Raw genomic sequence first — 14125 nt, 5'->3', positions numbered from 1 at the left:
CATACATAGGTATACTGTATACATACATATGTATACTGTATATATATACACACACACACACACAAAGACACACAGAGATATACAGTATATGGTCTTTACTCGGGACAGGACAGGTTCTCATTACTTCAGGAAGCCACACCAAATGAGTTCAGCTAGTCATTCGCCGAGAGTGAACTCATAGCATGAACATGCAGCATGGACAGACGCCAGGCTACACTTCATTCATGCAGTCAGGATGTGTCTGAGAGTCAAGCTACACATGAAATGAGTTATATTTTTCCCATAATCCTGTCTAACAGAGATAATATGTTACAAACTTGCTCAGTTCTAACCTCTGGTTTTGTAGGCTGTACACTTTTGCCAAAATAAAACACCCAGAGTATTTAGGGGCCAAACTCTGAATGGGCTGTAGCCCCTATTGAAATTTATGTTGGTTTTCTTTATTATTATTTCTACCAGAAAGACTCAGGATAATTATTTCAACAATCATACATTTATTGACAGCTCAGCAAGCTGATAATATACAAAGTCATTTGCTGTAGGCCCCGTCCGTAGTGCATAATCCGAGGGTATCGGATCTGCAATTCCTGCCTGAAGATGAAGGCAGGGGCGCAGCCGACCCCCCCGGGAGGTATGGACAGGACCATCCTGGTGGTGGTGGGGAGGATGGGGGTAATCGTCGCTTCAGTATCTGCGAACTCAAACATGTCTAAGTACCGAGCTTTTATACAGTGAGCATAAGAATATGATTGGATAGAAGTGAAGCAAAAGTTGACGTAGTAATTGAGTCTTCCCGGCAGAACTTATGCTAATGCTTTCATTTCTCTCGAATGGGAGTCTATGGCATCCCTAACCCTAAGTAGGAAAATTTGTCCACTTGTAGTGATGGTAATGAATCTGACCAAATTTGGGGTCTCTAGGATCAACTCTATAGCGCCACCACCAGTTCAAATGTCATAATTGAAACGGTTATAACTTTTGAACTCTTTGTTCTAAAAAAATTAAACGTATACACCTGATCCCTGTCATCATGCTGATCACATTCAACATCTTTCATAAGACTCCATATATTACAGTAGTTGCCAGTTTGAAAAGTACAGTATTCTTGCTGTACTCCTTAAAATGTTGTCTAATCCTTACAAAAATTGGCTCAGATGATCTTTGGACCGAGCTGCACAAAAATGACTTAACAGAAATGTTGTATGCATCTTTTTTTTTCTAATGTTAAAATGTTGTGAACTTAGGGATGTTGACCCAAAATTGGTTCAGAGACTGAATCTTGCCAAAACTTTGATCAATCAATTTTGCCTGGATCGGATGAACCATTGGTCTGCCATTTATTTTGTCATTAATTGCAATATATTTTAAACGATTTGACATATCGGCACAAAATTAGACAGGAATCATCCTAAATATGTCCTGAAGGTACCTGAGAAATTTGAACTTAGCGCCACTTAGTGTTCCAGATATATAAGGATTTTTGCTTATAACTTTTGAAAACTTTGTCTAAATATAGTTTTTCTGTGTGCTTTTGTTCCCTGGCGCATGCCGATTCTGACGATATGTCATTTCTCATTTTCCATCAATTTGCCTGTCTGCCATATTGAAGTAAATTATACACTACTCCAACAAATTTTGTCCAAAATCTGATCAGATGATCTTTGGACTGAGCCGCACAGAAATGAGAACTGCTCGAAGACTCGGCCAGTTGTCGACGGGAGACGCGAAGAGCTAGAGTATAAAGGTTATTAAGTGTCGATTGGAAGACGCTATGAGTGTCGATTTGTAGACGCTAGATATTTATTAAGTGTCGATTTGTAGACGCTAGAATGTTAGGTTTAGGGACAAAATCCTTTACAGCCCTTTTCCTATTTAGCACCTAAACTTTGGAACAGTCTTCCTATGGTTCGGGAAGCAGACACACAAGGTCAACTGGAAGAGATAGCTTTTAGTGTAGGTTCTACCAGGAAGACACTAATGCACATCATTCATTCATAATAATAGTTCTGGCCAATCATTGCTTGACACTTGGAGTATATAAACAGTGAACTCTGTTTTAAGTTTGCAGATGATGACCCTGACGTTCCCCTCCATCCTCCCCACAACCACCAGGTTGGTCCCTGTCCATCCATCGGGGGTAGGCTCTGCCCCTTCATCTTCAGGCAGGATCAGCCGAAACTGCATCCCCCAGGATGTGGACTAAGGACAGGGCCAACGTCAAATAACTTTTCTATACAACTAGACATGAATCATTGTAGCTCACTATCATCTGTTAATACTCTATGGCAGGGGCGTAGCCGCGGCACGGGTGTGCCAGGGTGTGCACCTAAAAATGGATGCAGAATATTTTTTTTATAGTCTCAATAAAAAAACGTTTTACTTAACTTGGGCTATTGTTGTTTACTTAGAAAAATATATTTAAAATCAACCCTTTCACGCGTAAGTTACAAATATTTTAACTGACCCCTTGTTTCCATGGCGACGCGTCATGATTGTCACGTGACACAACGCCTATTCGTTTTATTTCCTTTTCCCTTTTTTATTAAAAATACTGACAAACTTGCTCACCATGTCAACTATCTGATATTCCGATTCTTCGTTTAAAAACCTTTATAAATTACGAGATGAGCGCTGCAGTTCAGAGAGTCCTGTCAGCCGGATTTGATTTAACGTTACAGCACCTGCATTCCCCAGTTTCTCCCGAAGTAGCCTACATGAAAGTAAGTGGCTGTTGAACTGGGAGAAGAATAGAGTAAACTTTATAGTTCCGCTATATGTGTGTCTGATAGGCTATATGAATAAAACACGTCGGCAAATTACATTTGAATAGATTGTTTTTCTGCTTCCATAGACATCAGTGTGTATTTATTTTTACAAACTACAAATGTATTGTTTTACTAGTACTTATGTGTATTTAATTGTCTGAAACATAAAATAAAGATTATGTGGTTTAAAACACTGCATATTAGTTAAATATGACAAGGGCTGCGCGCGTCCGTCTCTGGCTCAGCGCCAGCCAACGCGCGAAAAAGCAGATTGAATCTGGCAGTTCTGTGACGTCACTGAACATTCTAAATCATACTCTCAGGGGCACAGAAATAAGAATCCAATATATGGTGGCATAACGCTCAAAATGTTAAAATATAAATGTGGCACACCCAGATTTTCATATGCTCATGTTACTGCTCTATGGAATGAGTCTTTCTAGAATCAGGGAACACAGGGGATGTAGCTACTTCATAAGAAGAATGGCATACACTATCAGACGGAGGACCTGCGTCTAGACACGACCACAACTCATCCCTGAAGTGTCAGCAGAGATTGTCAACTAGACTCTCCCCTGTGAAGGCCTCATCGATACGACAGCCAGTGGGACAGATCCTCAACAAACCCGTCTCTATACCGGCGTGATGAATCCGATCTTCAACAAGATGGAACTGGATTCAATATTTTGATTGTTTCAATCCAATATGATTTCTGACCTGTAATACTGCCTGCATCATAATCACACACTGTTCATTTGTTGGCTACAGTAGAACTTTTGTTGCTTTCTGTCATTTGAAAGTAACAAATCCTTTCTAAAAAAAAAAATTTCTCACCGTGAATATCACCTTTCATTTAAAAACAAGTCGTGTCATCTCTGCGACACATTATGCTTTGCTACAGAATACAGAAGTTTGTGTTTAAATGTGTGTTTAAAACATTTGTACATGAACCATTTTACCTATGCTCTGTCAAAATATATATTTTTAAGACTTTAAACAACAACATTATAAGAAGGGTAACAGTAATCACCTTCCTGACTTTCAAAAGAACGGGTTTTGTATTTCTCACCCTTCATCAAATCTATAGAATATTTCAAATCTTTAAAAAGTATTTTTAGCTAATTTTTCAACTGGAAGGGCTTGTCTCTGTGACTGCTGCTTGCAGCTATAATTAGATGTTGTTGTCTTACCTTGAATGACATGTACTGAATTTATAAATGACTGATGATTATGATATCAATTATACTGTCAGTATCTAAACAATCCTCCACCCAAGAAAGAACCAAATGTAACATTGTCCTCATAAACAAACATCCTCATATTTTACAATCTTTGATGGTTCTTCCATGTTGCATAATGTCCAATCTTCATAGATAAAAATAAAGATACATTGATGGAGTCTGACTTAAGTTCAGTATTAAATACTTAAGACTTAAGTATTAACTAATTGACACTAAAACAATATGAAAAGTACAAGTAATTTTATAAATAACAGCACAGCTGGTTATGACAATGGTGAGGTGCTGCTGAATCTATGTAAGAGTAAACTCAAGGGAACTGCTCTGAAGGATTCAGTGAGTGAGTCAGTCCCAATTAATCTCTGGTGCATAAAACAACAAAGCAAACTAAGAGAATAAAGATACACCTACACAACACAATGAAAAAATGCAAAGGATTCAGCATTTTATAACTATTTGACCTTTGAAGTTAGTATTCTCCTTTTATTAATACAAACATTTCTAGAAGAGAACAGGAGAGTTGTGACTAGCAAACTTAATCACATGGAAAACATAGCTTATCAAAACAATTTATATCCTGTTTATAATTTGAAAACACACATTAAAGCTTACTTGAACAGACACTTCTCTTTAAAATGACTTGGGCGATGTCCAGTGAATCTTGCGATTCAGATTTGTGATTTACTAAATGAATAATTCAGATGAACCATCTGAATTTGCGAATCGCTTTGATTCAAAAGAACTGAAATGATGGAAAGATTCTATCCTGCTGTACTTTGTTACAGTACAGCACCGTACTTCTTAAAACATTCAGAGGTGTAAAAACCCTCATTTGCTTTAGCAGCAATCATTTAATGCATCTGTGTGCAAGTGAATGCCACTTCATATTACACTTAATTAACTATCCTGATCAAATTAGATATAAAAAGGGAAAGATATAGATTTCTATTACCATAAGCACTCTCTAATTATTTAAAAGAAATAATACAAACCTTAAAGACTAACTTCTTTTGCTGAGAAAGTAGTCAACCACCCTTTTCATTTTCGTTAAAGTGCAATACACCACATCAGGAAGGAAAAAAAAAAGGAAAAAACATTTAATTCACTGATTAAAAACAAAATTGATAACATCAATTCCAGCAAGCTATTATGTTTCCCTTTAAAAATAACCACACACCCTGTTCTTTAGTTTATGGGCTTCCCTGAAGAGAGGAATTTGTCTTTCCACATTGCAAATGTGGGTTTTGTATTTCATCCCACATCACAAAAATCATGTGCGGCAGAAATCTGTGCACTAAAATGATTTCTCTGTAATAGCAAGGGTGAAATTTGTCAACGTTCTCAGCTGGGACATGCAGACCAGCGGTTCTTACACCAATGTGGGATGTAGGTTTGAGGCCAGCTTTTTCCAAACACATTCCCATGTAAACATCATCAATGGGCAGTACAATTATAGAGTGAGACATGTTGTAGATTGTCCTGGCCGTGAAGCCTGAGAGAAGAAAGCCTCCTCCACCACAGTAAGGAGGATATCTGTCAGACTCCTGAACCTGCACCGGGACAAAGTATTTACTTGAAGAGTGTCTAATAGGCCCTACGTTCTGGATGAGGTGCCCGGTAAAGAGATGTTTACTTCCATCATTGTCCTCTTGACCTTGAAGATACTCAATCATGTTAAACGTATTGGCAAATATATCATCGTCCCCGTTTAAGAGAAATCTAGCCTGTGGGCACCATCTTTCCATCCACTCTAGGAAAAGGATCTGCTTCAGTGTGAGGTTAAAGAATGAATCATTGAAGTCCCACTGTAAAATGTCCTTGTTCTCATTGTTCTCCAGCTCCAATAGCTTATTCAACCTGCGCTTCTCGAAGCCAGTTTTAGTTGTTCCGATTATGAAGACTCTACGGATCCACACACCTTTGTGCAGTCGTTCCTTAGCCCATGTTTTCCGCAGGACTTCTCGACGCTCATAGTTTTCTGGAGAACTCTTGATGACCAGCAGAAGGAAGACATCTGCAGAGTTCAGGGGTCCACCACACTTATTAGGCAGATCGAGCAGCATGGGGAAATTCCTACAGTGTCGGTAAAGCAGGAAATCTTGGATATGACCTGGCAGAGTAGAAAATCCAGTCACATTATAAGCCGACATATTCTGCTGACAATGTGAAGACAAAGGCTGGGGAGTTTTGGATCTGGGTAAATGGATTTGATGATGGAGCATCTCATATGTGTCTTTGCTATTTGATGTCACGTCGTCTTCAGTGTCGTTTTTGTTCATAATAACGAAGAGGCACACAACACCTGTGAGAATTAATGCTATTGTCTCTGCTTTTTTCTTCCTCATCTTCGCACCTGTTTAGGAAAAGAGACACAATTCACAGTATGAACACAAAAGTTCTCTCAACAAGGATTTTTCAGACCTTATTACAAAATATGATTTTCCATGAAAATCATGAAACTGAATGAATGAAAAGGATAGTTCAGCTAAAAATTAAAATTCTGTAATTTACTCAGAAGATATTTTATTGTTTTTTTTTCCGGTTGTTGTTTGGAATTATATATTGTGTAGATAAAATATCTACTTTTGTGTTCTACTGAAGGGGGTTGGATTAACAGTCCCACTTCTTTTATTATATCATGAATTGAAAATTATTACATTTACAAGTTATATTTTGTAGAAAGAGATTTTTTTTTTATTCTTATTCATTTTATTCTGCTCTTCTCATGACAGCTGTATGAGACATGTAAAAGACAACTCTGTCTAATGTCAACAACGCATATGCATACTTAATGTGTGTGTGTTTTTTTTTTTTTTTGGTATTCGTAGCACAATTTGTCACTGTTAAACTATTACAGTGAATCATGTAGAGGTTGTATCAGTGCCCTTTGCCCTGTGTGGATGTAGTTTTCATGTTCTGTTCCAGTGAAGTCCTGACAAAAAATTTGCCTCAATGTGTCAAAGATAATGACTTTAAATGAACTAATTTGCGGAAAGAACAGAATACCATGGTCGGATGCAATTTTCTGTACTGTTAACCTATTCGAAACTTGTGGGAAAGGCATCAACTGATTATCCATATGACTATAATACGTTTCTCTATCCTAAGCTATAGTTCGAGGCTGGATCCTCTTACTCATTTTTCTAGGCCTATATGGAAGTGTTGAGAACTTTGTTTTCAGTAAACTCTCTGTTAACCGATTGAACTTCAACTTTCACTCTAACTGTAATTCGAGTTCAAGTCAGGTTTGAAACAACATGAGGTTTTTCAGAATTTCATTACACACATCAATGTCCTTAAATTCTTCCCAACAAAATTTGAGTTGATCATCTGTCTCATATTCAATGGTATTGCAGAAACTTTGGTTTGAGGAATATTAAAAATGCACTGCCCTACACAAGGAAACATTAGCACAGAGGAGAACCTCAGCATTTCCAGTTTACAACATTAAAAGTCTACAGGGCACATTTTGGGAACATTACAGGACAAACATTCAGTATTGCTTATCAATAATCCTAAATTTGTTTTTGGGAAACAGAGGTGCGACTTTCGTCCTTAGTGCACGAGGGGGAGTTCAAATGTTAATATGCAGCAAGGTCCTTTGTCCACTCGAGGAGTGGTCATTCCTCAACTAGTTTTTCCAGCCTTACACTGTAATAAATTATACATGGAAGCTAGCAGCCAATAACTAATTCGCACTTCATGCGTGGTTTCGGATGAACTAAAATTACACTCTTAAACGATTTACCAAACTTAAATTATTTCAGCCGGATGAGAAAGCATGTATGCACTGCAGTATAACTTTCATTTTCAAATTCTAGATAGATAGGTTATATTTTCCCATGAGGTGTGTGTGTATTTATATATTCAGTTCTGAAAACTAAATTAAGAGACCACTACAAATTAGCAATTTCTCTGGATCTACTTTACTACATTTTTGTTTTATAAACTACTGACAACATTTCTTCCAAATTTCAAGTGAAAATATTGTCATTTAGAGCATTTATTTGCAGAAAATGACAATTGGTCAAAAAGGCCATGTTTTCAGACCTTGAATAATACAAAGGAAACGAGGTTATATTCATTTTTAAACACCGTGATACTTGTATTTTAACTTTGGAAGTGTTCAGAAATCAATAACCCTGATTTCCAATCAGCTTTCATTCGCATTGGCATGCTCTCTACTCTTTCACATTGCAGCTGGGTGACTTTATGCTACACTCAAGCAGATTGGCTTTGTTTGATAACTTCATAAAACTCGTAGGAAACCGGTGGCAGGCTTCGTCTCATCCACCTATTTTAGTCTGCGTTATTCAGCGTGTTCTTCGATCCGCATCAGCATCAGAAGCAAAGGACAACGTGTGTGCATTTATTGATAGATTGTCGACATCTACATCTGTGTACTAGTTATTTGTTATAAAATGCAGTTTACATAACATTATGCGGGAGCAATTCAAGACAAGGTTTCCCATCCACTGTAAAATCTGGGCTTATTTATTTTTTGAAACTTTTATCTAAATGAGACTCTGTGACTTTTCCTATTCTTGCTATACTTTATACTTCTGTGCAATAAATTTACATTTTATAATAAATCCAAAAGCAAAACACGCAAAAAGAACTATAAAAGGGAGTGGAAATGGCAAATGAGCTAAAGAGATGTCCTTTGCAGTCATCTACTGGTTATAGTGGTAATTTCAAGTCATGTTCATGTTAAACGTGTTTATTTTCTACAGAAAGCCTTCACTAAAGCATGGCAGATTGTCCATGTTATCTTAATGAATGAAAATAATAAAAGTAGATCTTCTTTAAAGTTGATTTTACTGCACAAATGTAGTTTAAAAAAAAAAATTTGTTTAAAAGGATTGTAAAAAATATTTTGAATATATATAATATAAAATATATATTTTACCCACATATTACCAATCTAGACAATTACAATAATATAAAGTTTGTCAATTCTTAATGAATATTAGATAGGTATTTAAAATGATTAGAAATTAATTAAATATTCAGGGATTGACTTGATGTGTACTTAGTGTAGAACCTACTGTATTGTTCATGCCTACCCTAGTATACAAACAATATCTATTCAATTATCATATATATATTTTTTTATAATAAGTGGCTGAGCCCCCCCTAATTTTGAAATCATAAAATCGCCTCTGCTATATTTGTTAAGACAGGCTTAACATAGTGGTTCTGTTTATGCAACTGGTCATATAGACACACATGGAAGGTTAACTGGGTTTAAAAAAAAATTTTTTCTTTTTTTTTTCTATCGACCTGAAAATCAGAATAACACATTCCAGAGAGCTGTGCAAGTGTAGAAAATCCACCATTCTCCTTCTGTTTAACTGGAAACACTATTTTGGCATTGGCTACAGGCTACATTTAAATAACATCTTAATTTTGAGGAATAAAGAGAAAAGATGCAAACCCAACATTAGGAAATACATGATGCTGAGAGTCCAGGCGGGCGGCTCTCAACATTTACATGGCTGATATGAGATACAGAAGCCCTGCTGCATTTCATTATAGACATAATCTCTTTCACATGGTTAACAAAGGAAATTTGCATTCAGAGGTTACATCTTTTGGGGGTAGGAGACCGTTTGTCTATAGATCATCTTCCTTCGTGTGCCAGTTATCTCTAAACTCTTAAAAACCTAATTACCTTTTGTTTTACTTATTTGGAAATGAGACATTTGTACCAGACAGTTTAAATAAATATGTATAATACTTGATGATAATCATTAACATTAAACTATATATATTCTTTGGTAAATTTCAGGTGATATAGAGAGGGTGAGGGATGAGGGAATGAAATGTAGGTTAGGATGACTCAGAGGTGCGACTTTCGTCCTTAGTGCACGAGGGGGAGTCCAAATGTTAATATGTAGCAAGTTCCTTTGTCCACTCGAGGAGTGGTCATTCCAGTTTTTCCAGCCTTACACTGTAATAAATTATACATGGAAGCTAGCAGCCAATAACTAATTCGCACTTCATGCTTGGTTTCGGATTAACTAAAATGACACTCTTAAACGATTTACACACCTTAAATTATTTCAGCCGGATGAGAATGCATGTATACAGTATAACTTTCATGTATTTATATATATATTCAGCTCTGAAAACTAAATTAAGAGACCACTACAAATTAGCAATTTCTCTGGATCTACTTTACTATACATTTTTGTTTTATAAATACTGACAACATTTCTTCCCAATTTCAAGTGAAAAAGTTGTCATTTAGAGCATTTATTTGCAGAAAATGACAATTGGTCAAAAAAGCCATGTTTTCAGACCTTGAATAATACAAAGGAAACAAGTTTATATTCATTTTTAAACACCGTGATACTTGTATTTTAACTTTGGAAGTGTTCAGAAATCAATAACCCTGATTTCCAATCAGCTTTCATTCGCATTGGCATGCTCTCTACTCTTTCACATTGCAGCTGGGTGACTTTATGCTACACTCAAGCAGATTGGCTTTGTTTGATAACTTCATAAAACTCGTAGGAAACCGGTGGTAGGCTTCGGCTCATCCACGTATTTTAGTCTGCGTTATTCAGCGTGTTCTTCGATCCGCAGCAGCATCAGAAGCAAAGGACAACATGTGTGCATTTATTGATAGATTGTCGACATCTACATCTGTGTACTAGTTATTTGTAATAAAATGCAGTTTACATAACATTATGCGGGAGCAATTCAAGACAAGGTTTCCCATCCACTGTAAAATCTGGGCTTATTTATTTATTTGTTTTATGAAACTTTTATCTAAATAAGAATTTGTGACTTTTCCTACTCTTGCTATACTTTATACTTTTGTGCAATAAATTTGCATTTTATAATAAATCCAAAAGCAAAACACGCAAAAAGAACTATAAAAGGGAGTGGAAATGGCAAATGAGCTAAAGAGAGGTCCTTTGCAGTCATCTACTGGTTATAGTGGTAATTTCAAGTCATGTTCATGTTAAACGTGTTTATTTTCTACAGGCGAAAGCGAAAGCCTTCACTAAAGCATGGCAGATTGTCCATGTTATCTTAATGAATGAAAATAATAAATGTAGATCTTCTTTAAAGTTGATTTTACTGCACAAATATTAAAAAAAATAGTGTTTAAAATATATATTTTAAATATAATATAAAAAAATATATTGTACCCACATATTACCAATCTAGACAATATAAAGTTTCTCAATTCTTAATGAATATTAGCTAGTTATCTAAAATTATTAGAAATGTATTAAATATTCAGGGATTGACTTGATGTGTAGGCCTACTTAGTGTAGAACCTACTGTATTGTTCATGCCTACCCTAGTAGGCTATACAAACAATATCTATTCAATTATTATTTTATAATAAGTGGCTGAGACCCCCTAATTTTGAAATCCCCTCTGCTATATTGACAGGCTATATCAGGCTACATAGTGGCTCTGTTTATGCAACTGGTCATATTGACAATGACAACAGACAAACACGGAAGGTTAACTGGTTTAAATTGATGTTTTTTTAATCATTTCTATCGACCTGAAAATCAGAATAACGCATTCCAGAGAGCGGTGCAAGTAGGCTAGGCATTCTCCTGTTTAACTGGAAACACGTTTAGGCGTAGGCTACACTACAGGCTACATTTAAATAACATCTTAATTTTGAGAATGGCCTATTTGAATTACTTAACCTACTTAATCAATCATTTGCACTGAAATGCATTTTTAAAGTAAACTCCCATTTCCCAGCTAACAAATAATGATTAAAGAAAGCTTTCTTCTAGAATTTTCATTTTAGGGTAGACAAATTATTTAACTGTAGGCTACAACACATTAAAACAGCATTAGAGTAGTTTGAGAAGCAATGGATTGCAGAAGTAAAATCGTAGAGGAAGTTTAAAAAACAAACAAAGTTGTTGCAGTTCTGTGTCCGGATTCTATCAAAACTTTTTTCTATAAAAGCCGATTATTATTTTTGGTCTATTAATGTCAATATAAAGGCAACCGAAGTTTTTTGCTCTCATTTACAAAACTGTTTCGTTCAATTTGACACACAGCTACATAAGAGAATCATAACATAAGAATAGTCGTCGCATTAGGTTTGTTTTCTAACGGCAACGATAAAAAAACAAAATCATTTAAACGCATTTAAAATAAAATAAAATATATTAAATTAAACCATATTTATCTTACCTGATCGTTAACTTCCTCGGAAACCGTCTAAACAAGTAAGCCTATTTTAGGGTTTGTTCATGTCAAAAACCATCCCCACCCAGTATTCACAGCTCATACTCTCTCTGCTAACGAGGAAATAAACTGGAGGCTCTGTGCGGTAGCCACTGTCTCTAGAGAAAAGTGAAAGTCTCAAAACCGTTGTGCAATGTGCTGCGGCTGCCTAGACAGCATGATGGCCAACACATCAAGGTAGCCAGCTCACTGGTTAATCATTTGTAAATAGACATGTATAAATTTAATTGCAAAACTGTTTCTTTCCATTTAACATATAGGCTACATGCAGGAATCATACCATAATATAAACCGTTGTTATATTTAATGATAGTGTGTGTGTGTGTGTGTGTGTGTGAGTGTGTGTGTGTGTGTGAGAGAGAGAGAGAGAGAGAGAGAGAGAGAGAGAGAGAGAGAGTTTAATTAAAGTCTGCATCGAATTAAAGGCCAAGCTTAATTGTCTTCTGTAAGATGAAAAGCCAAGGATATACTCAAACCCTTGCAAAAAACGCATTTCCTTTAAAACATGATTGTTCTGTGCATCGTGTAATAAAATACTTTGAAAACTTATAATGAATATACATGTATTTGCTCAAGGACAGTAAAACAAACTCCAATAAAGTGATTTCAGTAAATTCAGCATGTAATATTGGTCCTGGAACAACAATCCTGTTGATTCAGGAACATGTAGAACTAGGGAAAATCTGTTTATATGTGAATGAAAGCAGATAGAGGATGTGTAACAGGATGTGTAAGACCACAATAGACCACTTCCTTAACGGACCCTGCAAAGTGAGACAGAAACCGTTTAAAACGAAAATCAAATAGTGATGCTTCAGTCTTTGTATGGGAAATGCACATTACGTAATAAACTGCCTGCTAATCTTTAACATGTTTGCATCACACACTCATTTTGTAGTGGCTAGGCTATGTAAACTGTGAAAATGACAGACTTCTCTCTGATGATGTATGCTAGATTTCTCCAATCATTTGGTCCAAATAAACTCCACCCCTACAAACTTGCATTCATCTGCCTTAATTTCTGATCCCCATCCCACATTTTTTTTCTTTTTTGATAATATGTTAAACTCATATTCACGTCACAACACATGGAAGAAAAGATCTCTCTCTCTCTCTACTTTGATTTCATTGTGACTTTACAGTGATTCAGAGCACATTCCACAATGTTCAGACTGATAACAAAATTGAAATTGTTCAGACATAATATAGCATTTCGAGATATATATATATATATATATATATATATATATATATATATATATATATATATATATATATACTGTATCAACACGACTGCTCCTTAGATCGCACTATGCCTCTGTGGATGTCTATTTTACATTCTTTCTTCTTACATGACTTTGGCACAGTCTTTACATTTACCGGCTATAAAAAAATATTGCCTGTCATGCACAGATGCTCTAAACTAAAGCCACTGGGGTGGCTTGATCACAGTCTCCAACTGAGCAAAGATTGTGACAACAAATCTAGCAGATATTACCTCATATAAAACTTATTTCGACCATCCCTGTATGGTCTCTTTATGCAATGTTAGGTTAAAACAAACCTGAAAACGTAACAATTTTTTATTTTTAAATGAAGTAACTGCTCATGGACTTGGACCCCCAGGATCACATGACCATAAAAAGCTTAACAACCTTGTTAAATGGTGTGTGAAGGGATTCAACAGCTCATCTTTCCACAGTCACTTTTCTGCAAGAATTGCCATTTGAAATTTGCCTTCAATTATTTTAATGATTTACGAAGATCCAGGTTGACCGCATTCTCCAATACAGAGCTGAGATTACCGCCATCTCATTTAAAAAAAGAATCACTAAATGCACACACACACAAAAAAAAAATAGGTTAAAAAATATAGCACAAGTA

At 35.9% G+C, this 14125-nt stretch overlaps 1 protein-coding gene across 1 annotated transcript; it reads right to left on the bottom strand.

The window, feature by feature from the left end:
* Positions 1–4236: 4236 nt before the first annotated feature.
* On the bottom strand, positions 4237–12369 carry LOC307011947 (N-acetyllactosaminide beta-1,3-N-acetylglucosaminyltransferase 3-like). The gene is made up of 2 exons (XM_079638090.1): positions 12188–12369; positions 4237–6356 (listed from the first exon to the last, which is right to left on the bottom strand). The coding sequence occupies exon 2, from the start codon at positions 6346–6348 to the stop codon at positions 5194–5196; it is 1155 nt and encodes a 384-aa protein (XP_079494216.1). The 5' UTR covers positions 6349–6356; positions 12188–12369; the 3' UTR covers positions 4237–5193.
* Between the last annotated feature and the right edge of the window lie 1756 nt (positions 12370–14125).

Source organism: Phoxinus phoxinus, assembly GCF_949152265.1.
Source record: "Phoxinus phoxinus genome assembly, chromosome: 15".
NCBI lineage: Eukaryota > Metazoa > Chordata > Actinopteri > Cypriniformes > Leuciscidae > Phoxinus > Phoxinus phoxinus.
The sequence above is the reverse complement of the archived record's forward strand: the minus strand, read 5'-3'. Positions and strand labels throughout refer to the sequence as shown.